The sequence below is a fragment of the Salmo trutta genome, chromosome 13, assembly GCF_901001165.1.
Source record: "Salmo trutta chromosome 13, fSalTru1.1, whole genome shotgun sequence".
Classification (NCBI taxonomy): domain Eukaryota; kingdom Metazoa; phylum Chordata; class Actinopteri; order Salmoniformes; family Salmonidae; genus Salmo; species Salmo trutta.
Genome location: NC_042969.1, coordinates 64924506 through 64942061, shown reverse-complemented (window position 1 = coordinate 64942061; position 17556 = coordinate 64924506). Strand labels below are relative to the sequence as shown.

General features: G+C 43.9%; 1 protein-coding gene across 3 annotated transcripts in view; it reads left to right on the top strand.

Annotated features, from left to right (window-relative positions):
* The first annotated feature begins 108 nt into the window (after window positions 1-108).
* The window catches only part of LOC115206326 (carbonic anhydrase 4), a 28651-nt gene continuing 11203 nt past the window's right edge, over window positions 109-17556 (top strand). The window contains exons 1-2 of one of the 3 annotated variants that reach the window (XM_029773127.1): window positions 109-921; window positions 1171-1310. In XM_029773127.1, the coding sequence (XP_029628987.1) occupies window positions 764-921; window positions 1171-1310 (298 nt within the window). In that variant the 5' untranslated portion in view covers window positions 109-763. Of the gene's footprint in view, window positions 922-1170; window positions 1311-13524; window positions 13722-17556 lie in introns of those variants that run through there. The other 2 variants (XM_029773128.1, XM_029773130.1) reach the window with 2 other exon arrangements.

The following is a 17556-nucleotide window of genomic DNA, read 5'->3' as shown; positions in this document are numbered from 1 at the left end:
AAATGCGATTCATGATGTGCTTAAATCCCTTCTCTAGATTGGTGCTACCAGTCCCAAGTTACATGTGGTGGCAACTGCACAGGTAAACCATATACATACAGTGCATAAGTGACCGGTGTAGATTGCCTCTGTGTTGTATGCTGATTGCCAAACAGACGACTGGAGGATCAGGCTTGGTCTAATGATGTTTTATTTTCTGATGAAGAAAAAAAAACATTCATAAATGAAATGTTGTGCTGCCCTTATGCACCAATTGCTCTGTAAAGTATAAATTAACAACAGGGGACATGAACAGCCTGAATAGCACAATGACAACATGTACAGAGAAAAGTACAATAACTAGCTAGCATGTGCAGCATTCAGAAATCAGCAAATAAAAGTTCATAAATGCATAAAATCACAATATACTGGTAGAAGAAGACCTAACTATTACAATATCAGTGACTATATAAACTCAATATCTGTGTTTTAACATATCGGATTGATGAGGATTTTCATGGGACAATTTTACACACACCTCTTCCACATACAGTAAAAAGGGAAGAAGTAAGAGGGGCAGGGATTGTTTATGAGGGGGAATACAGAAGGAGAAGGAAGTGTGCAACATTATAAAGGGCACTTACAACAACAAAGGAAATGTACACTAATATCAGGCATGGGAACTATTCAGATGTTGTGTAATTATAAAACATGAAATTCAACACTTGTTACACGTAGATTTGCTAAAATACCCATTGGAATCAAAGTTCTTTAAACACAACCAATGTTATGTCTTGTTATTCACTGTGAAGGGCCTGATGGTTGGGCAACCATTGTGAGGAGAAGAACTCTACCAGACGGATGCCTTACACCATGCAAATTCACTGGGTACCAAGATGCCTTCCACAGTTTCATCACAAACATTCATAAATGGTCACACTTGTAAGATTCTATATAGACGCTACATTACATTTGCAGTACAATGTCCCCCTGATAATGTTACAGTATATCAGCATGGCTTATTGTAGTTGTATTAAACATGAATAGCAAGGTCTATTCACCCTTCCAAAGTCTTGATATTTCACAGATCTGATCTAAGCTCAAAGCTACATAACATAGACTTAACATTACAATGGTACAGTACATGCAACGTTTATGGACTCCACATATTTCCTTTTACATGGAATAAAGCTTTCCTGCCTGCCACAGTGAAGATCCACGGTGGAGATCTAGCGGTGCCATACAAGGCAGTACAGCTCCACCTGCACTTGGGCAAGGATGGAGGTCCTGGATCAGAATACACCATCGATGGAGAACTATATCCTATGGAGGTTTGATGACCAATAGAAAGGAAACATTCACAGTACATTTTCATAATCTTGATTTGTGTAGTTAATATATATATACACTGCTCAAAAAAATAAAGGGAACACTTAAACAACACAATGTAACTCCAAGTCAATCACACTTCTGTGAAATCAAACTGTCCACTTAGGAAGCAACACTGATTGACAATACATTTCACATGCTGTTGTGCAAATGGAATAGACAACAGGTGGAAGTTATAGGCAATTAGCAAGACACCCCCAATAAAGGAGTGGTTCTGCAGGTGGTGACCACAGACCACTTCTCAGTTCCTATGCTTCCTGGCTGATGTTTTGGTCACTTATGAATGCTGGCGGTGCTTTCACTCTAGTGGTAGCATGAGACGGAGTCTACAACCCACACAAGTGGCTCAGGTAGTGCAGCTCATCCAGGATGGCACATCAATGCGAGCTGTGGCAAGAAGGTTTGCTGTGTCTGTCAGCGTAGTGTCCAGCGCATGGAGGCGCTACCAGGAGACAGGCCAGTACATCAGGAGACGTGGAGGAGGCCGTAGGAGGGCAACAAACCAGCAGCAGGACTGCTACCTCCGCCTTTGTGCAAGGAGGAGCAGAAGGAGCACTGCCAGAGCCCTGCAAAATGACCTCCAGCAGGCCACAAATGTGCATGTGTCTGCTCAAACGGTCAGAAACAGACTCCATGAGGGTGGTATGAGGGCCCGACGTCCACAGGTGGGGGTTGTGCTTACAGCCCAACACCGTGCAGGACGTTTGGCATTTGCCAGAGAACACCAAGATTGGCAAATTCTCCACTGGCGCCCTGTGCTCTTCACAGATGAAAGCAGGTTCACACTGAGCACGTGACAGACGTGACAGAGTCTGGAGACGCTGTGGAGAACGTTCTGCTGCCTGCAACATCCTCCAGCATGACCGGTTTGGCGGTGGGTCAGTCATGGTGTGGGGTGGCATTTCTTTGGGGGGCCGCACAGCCCTCCATGTGCTCACCAGAGGTAGCCTGACTGCCATTAGGTACCGAGATGAGATCCTCAGACCCCTTGTGAAACCATATGCTGGTGCGGTTGGCCCTGGGTTCCTCCTAATGCAAGACAATGCTAGACCTCATGTGGCTGGAGTGTGTCAGCAGTTCCTGCAAGAGGGAGACATTGATGCTATGGACTGGCCCGCCCGTTCCCCAGACCTGAATCCAATTGAGCACATCTGGGACATCATGTCTCGCTCCATCCACCAACGCCACGTTGCACCACAGACTGTCCAGGAGTTGGCGGATGCTTTAGTCCAGGTCTGGGAGGAGATCCCTCAGGAGACCATCTGCCACCTCATCAGGAGCATGCCCAGGCGTTGTAGGGAGGTCATACAGGCACGTGGAGGCCACACACACTACTGAGCCTCATTTTGACTTGTTTTAAGGACATTACATCAAAGTTGGATCAGCCTGTAGTGTGGTTTTCCACTTTAATTTTGAGTGTGACTCCAAATCCAGACCTCCATGGGTTGATAAATTGGATTTCCATTGATTATTTTTGTGTGATTTTGTAGTCAGCACATTCAACTATGTAAAGAAAAAAGTATTTAATAAGATTATTTAATTCATTCAGATCTAAGATGTGTTATTTTAGTGTTCCCTTTATTTTTTTGAGCAGTATATATATTTATTTAACCTTTATTTAACTAGGCAAGTCAGTTAAGAACCAATTCTTATTTACAATGACGGCCTAGGAACAGTGGGTTAACTGCCTTGTTCAGGGGCAGAATGACAGATTTTTACCTTGTCAGCTCGGGGATTCGATCTAGCAACCTTTCGGTTACTGGCCCAACACTCTAACCACTAGGCTTCCTGCCTTAAGAAAGTAGTCACACCCCTTGACTTTTTGAAATTTTTGTTGTGTTACAGCCTGAATTTAAAATGGATTAAATTTAGATTTTTTTTTAGACACTGGCTTACACACAATACCCCATAATGGAATTATGTTTTTTGAAATGTTTACAAAAGAATTAAAAATGAAAAGCCGAAATTTCATGAGCCAATAGGTATTCAACCCATTTGTTATGGCAAGCCTAAATAAGTCCAGGAGTAAAAATGTGCTTAACAAGTCACATAATAAGTTGCATGGACTATGTTTGTTCGGACCTCCACCTTTGTTCACACCTTTGTTCGGACCTCCACCCTGCACATGGGATCTTATCCCAGAGGCCGGTCCAAAACAACGCGGTCGCCGCAGGAGAGGCGCTTTCAAGCATATTATTCGCCAATGTCCAATCTCTAGACAACAAGGTGGACGAAATTAGGGCATGAGTTGCCTTCCAGAGAGACATCAGAGATTGTAACATTCTCTGTTTCACGGAAACATGGCTCACTCGGGATATGTTGTCAGAGTCGGTACATACACCCGGTTTCTTCACGCATCGTGCTAACAGAAACAAACATCTCTCTGGTAAGAAGAAGGGTGGGGGTGTATGCCTTATTATTAACGACTCATGGTGTAATCATAACAACATACAGGAACACAAGTCCTTTTGTTCACCTGACCTAGAATTCCTTACAATCAAATGCCGACCGCATTATATACCAAGAGAATTATCTTCGATTATAGTCACAGCAGTGTATATCCCCCCCCCTCCCAAGCAGATACCTCAACGGCCCTGAAAGAACTTCACTGGACTCTATGTAAACTGGAAACCATATATCCTGAGGCTGCATTTATTGTAGCTGTGGATTTTAACAAAGCTAATCTGAGAACAAGGCTTCCTAAATTCTATCAGCATATCGAATGCATGACACGAGCTGGTAGCATTCTGGACCATTGCTACTCTAACTTCCATGGCGCATATGAAGCCTTCCCCTGGCCAAATCTGACCATGACTCCATTTTGTTGCTCTCAGCCTATAGACAGAAACTAAAACAGGAAACGCCCGTGCTCAGGTCTATCCAACATTGGTCTGACCAATCGGATTCCACGCTTCAAGTTTGCTTTGATCACGTGGACTGGGATATGTTCTGGCTAGCCTCAGACAATAACATTGATGTATACGCTGACTCGGTGAGCAAGTGCATCGGTGATGTTGTACCCACTGTGACTATTAAAACCTTCCCTAACCAGAAACCGTGGATTGAAAGCGCGAACCACCGCTTTTAAACAGGGCGACTGGAAACATGACCGAACGCAAACAGTGTAGCTATTCCCTCCGCAAGGCAACCAAACAAGCAAAGCGTCAGTATAGAGACAAAGTAGAGTCGCAATTCAACGGCTCAAACAACAGATGTATGTGGCAGGCTTTACAGTCAATTACGGATTACAAAAAGAAAACCAGCCCCGTCACGGACATCGACGTCTTGCTCCCAGACAAATTAATCAAGTTCTTTACTCGCTTTGAGGACAATACAGTGTCACTGACACGACCCGCTACGTGTTAACCCTCGCAAGGCTGCTGGCCCAGATGGCATCCCTAGCCGCGTCCTCAGAGCATGTGCAGACCAGCTGGCTGGTGTGTTTATGGACATATTCAATCAATCCCTATCCCAGTCTGCTGTGCCCACATGCTTCAAGATGGCCACCATTGTTCATGTCCCCAAGAAAGCTAAGGTAACTGAGCTAAATGACTATCACCGTAGCACTCACTTCTGTCGTCGTGAAGTGCTGGGTCTCGACCTCGCCCTGTGCAACTGGGTCCTGGACTTTCTGACGGGCCAACACCCAGATGGTGAAGGTAGGAAACAACATCTCCACCCCGCTGATCCTCAACACTGGAGCCCCACAAGGGTGCGTTCTCAGCCCTCTCCTGTACTCCCTGTTCACCCATGACTGTGTGGCCATACACACCTCCAACTCAATCATCAAGTTTGCACACGACACTACGGTGGTAGGCTTGATTACCAACAACGACGAGACAGCCTACAGGGAGGAGGTGAGAACCCTCGGAGTGTGGTGTCAGGAAAATAACCTCTCACTCAACGTCAAAAGAACAAAGGAGATGATCATGGACTTCAGGAAACAGCAGCGGGAGCATCCCCCTATCCACATCAACGGGACAGTAGTGGAGAAGGTGGAAAGTTTTAAGTTCCTCGACGTAGACATCACGGACAAACTGAAATGGTCCATCCACACAGACAGCGTGGTAAAGAAGGTGCAACAGCGCCTCTTCAACCTCCGGAGGCTGTAAAAATTTGGCTTGTCACCTAATACACTCACTAACTTTTACAGATGCACAATCGAGAGCATCCTGTCGGGCTGTATTACCGCCTGGTACGGCAACTGCTCCGCCCACAACCGCAAAGCTCTCCAGAGGGTTGTGAGGTCTGCACAACGCATTACCGGGCAAACTACCTGCCCTCCAGGACACCTACAGCACCCGATGTCACAGGAAGGCCAAAAAGATCATCAAGGACAACAACCACTCGAGCCACTGCCTGTTCACCCCGCTATCATCCAGAAGGCGAGGTCAGCACAGGTGCATCAAAGCTGGGACTGAGAGACTGAAAAACAGCTTCTATCTCAAGGCCATCAGACTGTTAAACAGCCATCACTAACATAGAGTGGCTGCTGTCAACATACAGACTCAAATCTCTGGGCATTTTAATACGTTTAATAAATGGAATTAATAAAGGTATCACTAGTCACTTTAAATAACTCCACTTTAATAATGTCTACATATCCTACATTACTGATCTCATTTGTACAGTGCCTTGCAAAAAGTATTCATCCCCCTTGGTGGTTTTCCTATTTTGTTGCATTACAACCTGTAATTTAAATATATTTTTATTGGATTTCATGTAGTGGACGTACACAAAATAGTCCAAATTGGTGAAGTGAAATGAAAAATATAACTTCTTAAAAAAAAAAAGATGTAATGGAAAGGTGGTGCGTGCATATGTATTCTCCTCTTTGCTTTGAAGCCCATGAATAAGATCTGGTGCAACTAATTAACTTCAGAAGTCACATAATTAGTTAAATAAAGTCCACCTGTGTGCAATCAAAGTGTCACATGATCTTTAACATGATCTCATTATATATACACCTGTTCTTAAAGGCCAAAGAGTCTGCAACACCACTAAGCAAGGGGACCCACCAAGCAAGCGGCACTGTGAAGACCAAGGAGCTCTCCAAACAGGTCAAGGACAAGGTTGTGGAGAAGTACAGATCAGGGTTGGGTTATTAAAAAATCTCAGAAACTTTAAACATCCCACGGAGCACCATTACAGCCATTATTAAAACATTTTAAGAATATGACACCACAACAAACCTGCCAAGAGAGAGTCGCCCACCAAAACTCACGGACCAGGCAAGGAGGGCATTGATCAGACAGGCAACAAAGAGACCAAAGATAACCCTGAAAGAGCTTCAAAGCTCCACAGTGAAGATTGGAGTATGTGTCCATAGGACCACTTTAAGCTGTCCACTCCACAGAGCTGGGCATTACAGAAGAGTGGCCAGAAAAAGCCATTGCTTAAAGACAAAAATAAGCAAACCCGTTTGGTGTTCGCCAAAAGGCATGTGGGAGACCCCAAACATATGGAAGAAGGTACTCTGGTCAGATGAAACTAAAATTGAGCTTTTTTTGGCCATCAAGGAAAACGCTATGTCTTGCGGAAACCCAACACCTCTCATCACCCCGAGAGCACCATTACATTTACATTTACATTTACGTCATTTAGCTGACGCTCTTATCCAGAGCGACTTACAGTAGTGAATTTCATAACATTTTTTGTTCTTTTTTTTCTCGTACTGGTCCCCCGTGGAGAAGCATGGGGGTGGCAGCATCATGCTGTGGGGATGTTTTTCATCGGCAGGGACTGGGAAACTGGTCAGAATTGAAGGAATCATGGATGGTGCTAAATACAGGGAAATTCTTGATGGAAACCTGTTTCAGTCTTCCAGAGATTTGAGACTGGGACGGAGGTTTACCTTCCAGCAGGACAATGACCCTAAGCATACTGCTAAAGTAACACTCGAGTGGTAATAAGGCAACAAAATAGGAAAAATGCCAAGGGGGGGAGGGGTGAATACTTTCGCAAGCCACTGTAGCTAGCTAGCTCTGGCACATGGCGTAAATAGTACCCAGCTCTGGACTGCACTAGCTCTGGTCCGCACTAACTAGCTCTGGTCCAGGGCATTCAGACTGACTCAACTTAGATTGCTTCAATAAAGCTTTATGCTGCAATTTACCACAGTCACTAATAATACCAGTACTATTGCATTAACTACCACTACAACAACTACTACCACCACCACTGACACAGTCACCACTGCTTAGTCCATCCAGAATTTCTCAGTGATTGTTTGTGATATTTGAGGGCAGAAATTGTTGATTTTGCTGCGGCAACTGACATTTTGCATGGCAATATGTGATGATTTTGTAAAAATGTTCACGAAAATGGAACCTAAAGGGGTTCTTCAAAGGGTTCTCCTAGGGAAACAACCAAATAACCCTTTTAGGTTCTAGATAGCACCTTCTTTTCTAAGAGTGTACCACTACTATTACTATAACCCACTATAATAACTCTACAAAACCACCCCAAAATAGGTCACTATACCTAACCTATTAAAACCCTATTACTACCATTAGTATTACTACCATTACTACTGCCGTCATTACCACTACAATGTATTTAATTACCATGAAAAACACTTAAAGAGGAGCAAGCACAACAAAGTTTCTTCAGGAAATGTCCTTTTCTATTTTATTAATTCACTTCTATGGTATTTGTTGTGCAGCTTCAAAATAGCAAGCATTTATTTTGTAGTATATTTAGCTAGTTACTTTCCACATAGCTTGCTGTAGTTTAACTTATTCCAATGAGGAATAACTAGGGTTAATAACTACATAGCAGTACTTATTTTGAGATGCTGTTTACCCTCACGTGATGAGTAAACAGTAACTATTTAAACTGTGATGAATACTACTAGCTATGATATTTCACTGAAGGATTGATTCATCACCAGGCTAAGCTACTCTTTAGAAGTAACATGTCATATGTAGCCTATGGGCCCAAAAATTAATAATTGACAAGGTCACCTGAATTCTGTCACAAGGTTTGCATCACACAAGGTTTTACTGCACTTAGGCTTATTATAGCTTACTACAGTCTAATGACATTGACACCTCTTGAACTTGGGACTATAAGGTTCTATCTGACTTTTTCCTCAAAAACAAGTCATTCACATAGGGTCCGATTCAGACCAAAGTTAAACGCGCATAAATGGAACTTGATTCCCTTTAATGCACTTTTGTGTGGCAGAGGTGTGTCTACAGATATGTTGTATTCCGACCTTGACTTAATTCCCTCATAAATCCAACACCTTAACGGGCCATGAAACAATGAATAGTCGAGAGTCGAGCAACCTGTCGGTTCCAAGTGGAACAGTGTTTACTTTCTTTTCCCCGATAGAAATAACACCATTCTCCATGCACTGTAATTTACAACTTGATAGGAGCTATTGATAAGATCTAGGTAAAAGAGTAAGCCATTTGGATAAATATAAATTACAATTGTTTTAGATCAATTTTACATTGTGATCGCTAGAGACAAATGTGAAACCAGTCATATAGCAACAAACTGAAGCCTATCAACATTAAGCATACCTCTGTAAAGTTTATGAAATGCTGGCCTTATAACTTGCAGGGGTGAAATTTGGAGACAAAAGCTATAGGCTTCTGTAGCCATGCACAAATGACAGGAAAGTGCCAAACCTACAAACCTACCGAGTGTACTTATGTTTTCTATAATGTTTTAATTAAAGGCCCAGACTTTTCACTGTATTTTTTTACATTTGTATTGGTGTTACATATTAGCCAGTATCGGTAGCCACTGTCAGTTATACCCACACACATTTATAACTGTCACTTGTTATTTAACTTATATTTTGCCTCATTCCATTACATTGTCAGTTTACCTTTCACAAAGCTAACTTAAAAGCAGCATTCCTCAAGAGAGTATGGCTTTCACTTCAGCAGTGATAAATTCATAAACTTCTTTGACGAAAAGATCATGATCATTAGAAAGCAAATTCTCTTTAAATCTGTGTATTTCTCTAAAACGCAGTTGTCCTGAGTCTGCACAACACTGCCAGGACCTAGGATCAAGGGAGACACTTAATCCTATATCTCTTGACACATTCATGAAATTAGTCATGGCCTCTAAACCTTCAAGCTGCATACTGGACCCTATTCCAACTAAACTACTGAGAGTTGCTTCCTGTGCTTGGCCCTCCCATGTTGAACATAATAAATGGCTCCCTATCCACCAGATGTGTACCTAACTCACAAAAAAGGGGCAGTAATAAAGCCTCTTGAAAAAGCCAAACCTTGACCCAGAAAATATAAAAGACTATCGGCCTATATCGAATCTCCCATTCCTCTCAAACATTTTTGGAAAAGCTGTTGCAACTCAATGCCTTCCTAAAGACGTACTATATACGGCACGCTTCAGTCTGGTTTTAGACATCATCATAGCACTGAGACTGCAATCGTGAAGATGGTAAATGTTGATGGTTTGTCCAAATCAACTGTAAGTTTCGGTGTTCCTCAAGGTTCCGTTTTGGGCCACTGTTGTTTTCACTCTATATTTTAACTCTTGGTGATGGCTTTCAGAAAACATAATGTTAACTTTCACTGCTATGCGGACGATACACAGCTGTACATTTCGATGAAACACGGTGAATACTCAAAATTGCCCTCCCTGGAAGCCTGTGTTTCAGACATAAGGAAGTGGATGGTGGCAAATTTTTCACCTTTAAACTCGAACAAAACAGAGATGCTAGTTCTAGGTCCCAAGAAACAAGGAGATCTTCTGTTGGATCTGACAATGAATCTTGATGGCTGTACAGTTGTCTCAAATAAAACTGTGAAGGACATTGGTGTTACTCTGGACCCTGATCTCTCTTTTGACGAACATATCAAGGACAGCTTTTTTCCATCTACATAACATTGCAAAAATCAGAAATGTTCTGTCCAAAAATTATGCAGAAATGTGAATCCATGCTTTTGTCAATACTAGATTAGACTACTGCAATGCTCTACTTTCCGGCTACCCGGTTAAATCACAAAATAAACTTCAGTTAGTGCTAAACACGGCTGCTAGAATCTTGACTAGAACCCCAAAATTTGATCATATTATTCCAGTGCAAGCCTCTCTATACTGGCTTCCTGTTAAGTCTAGGACTGATTTCAAGGTTTTACTGCTAACCTACAAAGCATTACATGGGCTTGCTCCTACCTATCTCTCCGATTTGGTCCTGTCGTACATACCTACACGTATGCTACGGTCACAAGATGCAGGCCTCCTTATTGTCCGTTGAATTTCTAAGCAAACAGCTGGAGGCAGGGCTTTCGCCTATAAAGGTCAATTTTTATGGAATGGTCTGCCTATCCATGTGAGAGACACAGACTTGGTCTTGACCTTTAAGTCTTTATTGAAGACTCATCTTTTCAGTAGGTTCTATGATTGAGTGTTGTCTGGCCCAGGGGTGTGAAGGTGAATGGAAAGGCACTGGAGCAACGAACCGCCCTTGCTGTCTCTGCCTGGTTGGTTCCACTCTCTCCACCGGGATTCTCTGCCTCTAACCCTATTACGGGGGCTGAGTCACTGGCTTACTGGTGCTCTTCCATGCCATCCCTAGGAGGGAGTGGATTGAGTCACTGACGTGATCTTCCTGTCCGGGTTGGCACCCCCCTCGGGTTCGTGCCGTGGGGGAGCTCTTCGTGGGCTACAGTATACTCAGCCTTGTCTCAGGGTAGTAAGTTGGTGGTTTGAAGATATCCCTCTAGTGGTGTGGGTTATAGCCTGTCTAGTTGGCCCTGTCTGGGGGTATGGTCGGACGAGGCCACAGTGTCTCCCGACCCCTCCTGTCTCAGCCTTCAGTATTTATGCTGCAATAGTTTATGTGTCGGGGGACTAGGATCAATCTGTTATATCTGGAGTACTTCTCCTGTCTTATCTGGTGTCCTGTGTGAATTGAAGTATGCTCCCTCTAATTCTCTCTCCCTCTCCCTCCCCTCCCGGAGGACCTGAGCACTGGGACCTTGCCTCAGGACTACCTGGACTGATGACTCCTTGCTGTGCTCAGTCCACCTGGACATGCTGCTGCTCCAGTTTGAAATGTTCTGCCTGCGGCTATGGAACCCTGACCTGTTCACCGGACGTGCTACCTTGTCCCGGACCTGCTGTTTTTGACTCTTTCTCGCTCTACCACACCTGCTGTCTCTGAATGCTCGGCTATGAAAAGCCAACTGACATTTACTCCTGAGGTGCTGACCTGTTGCACCTTCTACAACCACTGTGATTATTATTATTATCTGACCCTGCTGCTCATCTTTGAACGTTTGAACATCTTGGCCATGTACTGTTATAATATCAACCCGTGCACAGCCAGAAGAGGACTGGCAACCCCTCAGAGCCTGGTTCCTCTCTAGGTTTTTCTTAGGTTCCTGCTTTTCTAGGGAGTTTTTCCGAGCCACCATGTTTCTACATCTGGATTGCTTGCTGTTTGGGGTTTTAGGCTTGGTTTCTGTATAGCACTTTGTAAAAAGGGCTTTATAAATATTTGATTGATTGATTGATTGAAGACATCACAAAACAGTTCTGAGATCTGGGACTTGAAAAATTCTCAAAATTATACATTTTGCAGATAGAACCTTATAGTCCCAAGTCCTTGACTATTCATATCATAGGTTCTGGTACTATTTTTAAATTACTTAGATTTTTTTTCACCACTTTTTCAGAAGAATGGCCATAACGTAAACTTTTTATTGTAAAAACAAATAAAAACAAGTGCCTTAGAGTATGTTTAAGGCACGTAGCAGAGGCATTGCTGTTTTTGTCTTGTTCTATATCGATATGAAAACCTCCATGGAAGGGGTATTTCACTAAAAATACAAACTTACCACATTTCATTGATAACTAGCAAGTAGATTACTGACTTTGGGTGTCAGAGAACAGAAAAACATATTAGTTTAGTCATCCAGAGCTAAGCTTTAGCAATGTTGCTAGTTATCCATAGGATATACAATAGTGTCATTTTAGGGAACTATCACTTTAACAAATGTGTGATGAATATGAATTCATATATTTGATGATGTGATTAGAAAGAAGGAAGTGTATTCTCTATATTTAATAATTAAATGGCTGCACTTTTCTGAAATTGAAAGAATTTTAACATTCTGTGGCAGTTAGAACCTTATTTAAATAGATTGACATTCCAGAGGCATAAGGTTCAATCCCCTTAAAAAAACGGATTTACAAATGTCTTAGGATTTTGATATTCACACTTTAGGTACCTTTACAGTGAGGACCTTAATGGATTATGAAAGAAGAACTGAGATGTGAGAATCTGGGATGTGAAACTTAAATGCTCAATATCTCAGAACTATGCGTTGCGCAGATAGAACCTTATAGTACCATAGTCTCAACTTGTTCTCTGTTTTTATCTCAAAATGTTTAGATAGTATCGACATTTGAAAAATGAATTGGGTGGTGGGAATGGGCTTCCATATATAATCATCGACAGTGACACCTACATCAATCATCGTCCTCCAGCCATCGGTTTTGCCATTCTGCAGTGACTCTGGATGGGCCAGGCCAGCTTTGTTCATGCACACATCCACATAGGTGCCCCTGTGCCCAGCGCCCTGACACTCGGCTACCAGTTTCTAAAATCAAGTTAAGAGGACTTCATGCACAATGTCCCATAGGTTAAAACACCATGGTGAAGCCATTTGAGAGTAATTTACAAATGTGCTTCATTTGACACAGAATGTTTTCTACAAGATCATATTCTACTGTGAGGAAATGTGGAGCACATCATAAAAGTAATTAAGCAGTTTGTAAAGAATACTTCACAAATGACATCGAACAGGTTTCAATGTCATTAGACTGTAGTTAGCTATAATAGGCCTAAGGGCAGTAAAACGTCCTGTGATGCAAACCTTGTGACAGAATGCAGGTGAAAGTCAATAATTAATTTTTTGGCCCGTAGGCTACATATGACATGTTACTTCTAAAGAGTAGCTTAGTCTGGTGATGAATCAATCCTTTAGTAAATTGGTGAAATATCATAGCTAGTTGTATTCATCACAGTTGAAATAGTTACTATTTACTCATCATGTGAGAGTACACCAAATCTGAAGTCATAAAATGATATGCCAACTCTCTGATCAGAGTAGTGCTGAGGAAATAGCCTACAAGGAGATCTCACTAATATTTAATATTAACAGGTATGGATACAACCTAGTGGGAGGGGTTGCCTTTTCTAGAGGACCTTGCCACCTAACAGTTATTTACCAGATGCTCTGTGTGTGGCATCATTTAGAAAATAACTGATTGAGTTTGACCCAAGCAAACATAAATCACAATGCATTTACTTATTTCATTTTTCTTCGCCATCTTTGTGAAGATTCAAGGGGCAGGTGAGTTTTTTTATTGTTTGATTTATTCAATCTTAGTACCTAAAAGGGGTTGAAACTTGATGTATTTGTTGTATTTGTGTGTACTGGCATTGGGTATACAATGTTGGGGAAGCTTCAGTGAAAATGTAGTCAGCTAAACCTGAAGTTATTTCTAACTGAAATGAATTAAACTACAGCAAAGCTATGCTTGAGTGGAAAATAACTAGTTAAATATCCTACAAACCAAACGCTTGGTACTTTGCAGCTTCACAATAAATACCATAGAAATGCATGAATAAACTTGTTATGTTCCCCAATACGAAAAACACAAAACATCATAGCTCAACAGAAATAGGGAAATAACAAATAAGCAACGGCAACCAGAACAAAACAGGTGGGGTTTTAGGAGGGGTTCTCAAAGACACTCAAGGGGGTGTCCACTAAAAATTGACTAGCAACAATAATCTGGGTCCTAAAAGAAACCCACCATAAGTGCCCACTAAATCCCGCCCCCCCCCCAAAAAAACAACACACCAACTTATAGTATTTGTGACGATCGTTGTAAGGAGAAGACCAAGGTGCAGGGTGATAAGTGTTCATATTTCTATTTTATTTCACTCAGAACACTAAATCAAAATAATAAACAACGAAAAACGAATGTCACGTTCTGCAGGCTTACTGAGCTGTACAAAAACAAGGTCCCACACTAAAGGAGGGAAAAAGGGGTGCCTAAGTATGATTCCCAATCAGAGACAACGATAGACAGCTGCCTCTGATTAGGAACCATACTCGGCCAATCAACGAAAAGGACAACATAGAAATATAACACATAGACTGCCCACCCCACACCCTGACCTAACAAAATAGAGAAATAAACCGTCTCTCTCAGGTCAGGGCGTGACAGTACCCCCCCCTAAAGGTGCGGACTCCCGACCGCAAACCTGAACCTATAGGGGAGGGTCCAGGTGGGCATCTACCCATGGTGGCGGCTCCAGTTCGGGGCGTAGCCCCCGCTCCGCCCGCTGATCCCTCTGCTTTTTTGCCACCGGACCGTGGGTCATCGTCGGAGGAACCGGACCGTAGATCATCACTGGAGGCTCTGTGCTGCAGGCCACGGCTGGAGACTCTGGGCTGCAGGCCGCCGCTGGAGACTCTGGGCTGCAGGTCTGCCACTGAAGACTCTCGACTGCGGACCGTCTCAGGAGGTTCCGGACTGCGGACCGTCTCAGGAGGTTCCGGACTGCGGACCGTCTCATGAGGTTCCGGACTATCGGCCCTCTCAGGAGGTTCCGGACTGTAGGCCCTCTCAGGAGGTTCCGGACTGTAGGCCGTCTCAGGAGGTTCTGGACTGGGGACCATCGCTGCAGGCTCCTTGCCATGGATCATCACTGCAGGCTCCGCGCCATGGGGCACCACTGGAGGCTTTGTGCCATGGATTATCACTGGAGGCTTCGTGCCATGGATCATCCCTACAGGCTTCTTGCCATGGATTATCACTGGAGGCTCCGGGCCATGGATTATCACTGGAGGCTTCATGCCATGGATCATCACTACAGGCTTCGGGCCATGGATCATCACTGGAGGCTTTGTGCCATGGATCATCACTGGAGGCTTCGGACCATGAATCATCACTGGAGGCGTCGGACCATGGATCATCACTGGAGGCTTCTTACGTGGAGCCGGAACAGGTCTCACCGGACTGGGGAGACGCACTGGAGACTGGGTGCACAGAGCAGGCACAGGGTATACTGGGCCGTGGAGGCGCACTGGAGGTCTGGAGCTTAGGGCTGGCACAACCCGTCCTGGCTGGATGCTTACTTTAGTCCGGCAAGGGCGGGGCGCTGGCACAGGACGAACTGGGCTGTGCAGGTGCACTGGCGATACAGTGCGTAGAACTGGCGCAGGATATACTGGGCCGTGGAGGCGCACTGGAGGTCTGGAGCTTATGGCTGGCACAACCCGTCCTGGCTGGATCCCCCCGTAGTCCGGCAAGCACGGGGCGTTGGAACAGGCCGCACTGGTTTGTGCTGGTGAACTGGGAGTACCGTGCGTAGAGCTGGCGCAGGATAACCCAGGCCGAAGAGACGCACCGCAAACCAGGAACGCTGAGCCGGCACAATCCTTCCTGGCTGAATGCCAACTCTAGCACGGCCACTGCGGGGAGCTTGCACAGAGCGCACCGGGCTGTGGCTGCGCACTGGAGACACCGTGCGCATTACCGCATAACCTGGTGGGGGGGGGGCTGCCTCTCGTGCTTGCCTCGGGGTTGGTATAGGTCCTCGTAATATCGGCGCTCCTCTCTCGCTGCCTCAATCTCCTCCCTCGGATGGCGATACTCCCCAGCCTGACTCCAGGGTCCTTTCCCGTCCAGAATCTCCTCCCATGTCCACTGGTCCATACCACGCTGCTTGGTCTTATTGTGGTGGGATCTTCTGTGACGATCGTCGTAAGGAGAAGACCAAGGTGCAGCGTGGTAAGTGTTCATATTTCTATTTTATTTAACTCAGAACACTAAATCAAAATAATAAACAACGAAAAGCGAACATCACGTTCTGCAGGCTTACTGAGCTGTACAAAAACAAGATCCCACACTAAAGGAGGGAAAAAGGGCTGCCTAAGTATGATTCCCAATCAGAGACAACGATAGACAGCTGCCTCTGATTAGGAACCATACTCGGCCAATCAACGAAAAGGACAACATAGAAATATAACACATAGACTGCCCACCCCACACCCTGACCTAACAAAATAGAGAAATAAACCATCTCTCTCAGGTCAGGGCGTGACAGTATTGAGCTAAAAGCAAGTGGAGCAAACCAGCACAGGTGAAACTAACGACTGACTAACGAGGTGACAGGTGCAACATATCCTGACCAACGAGGATGTTTCCAATCAGAGCAAGCCACACCCAAACAGAACCAACCTTGAAATCAAAAACTACATTGTACAAAACCCCAAAGCCTATAACACCTTTCCAGGTAAGACAGCAAATATATCCCATATTTTTACCAAGAGAAAACAACTTCCATTTTAAAATCAACTTAAATGTATCGCTTTCGCCAATAAAAACATGGTGATAACTGGCGGTCTCTCATACAAGACAAAACAGATCTCTTCTTTTTTATACATTTTGATAAATATACATTTTTCTCTAACTTTTTTCCATTTATTTATTTATTTTTATATAGCTACCTAAAAATCTGACATTTTGAAGAACAGGTACATTTTGATGTTTGTACGTTTCTGTAACTCTCATCCCCTTTTGACGAGCCCAACCGAAACAAAACCCGTCTCCATTACGCCAAAATGTGCAGCCAAAACAAAATGTGTGCCAGAGCTACACACTGGCTAAACACCAAACACTAAACGTATTGACTGCCCACCCTTGAAAGACAATCAGCAACCAAGTTGTCCTTATCACGGACATGTCTGATTTCAAGGGGAAACTCCTGAAATATGAGACTCTAGCAAAGGAGTCGATGATTCGTGGAGCGCATCTTTCGCAGGAAAATAAGAAGGTTATGAACGGTATAGACCACAAGAGGGGTAGAGACCAATACATAAACCTCAATGTGCTGAAGAGCCAGTGCCAAAGTGAGTGTCTCCTTCTCGATTGTCAAGTAGTGTTTCTGATATGAGGCCCATTTCTTTGAAAAGTACCCCACAGGGTGCTCGATATTGTTGTACTCTTTCTGTGGAAGCACCGCACCTGCTCCTACATCGCTGGCATTGGCGTTCAAAGCAAATAGACAATGGAAATCCAGAGCAGCTAGCACTGGTGCAGAGACCAAAAGAGTCTTTGTCTTCTTAAAAGTCTCCTGACAGTCTGGGCTCCAACGGAAAATGACGTTCGGAT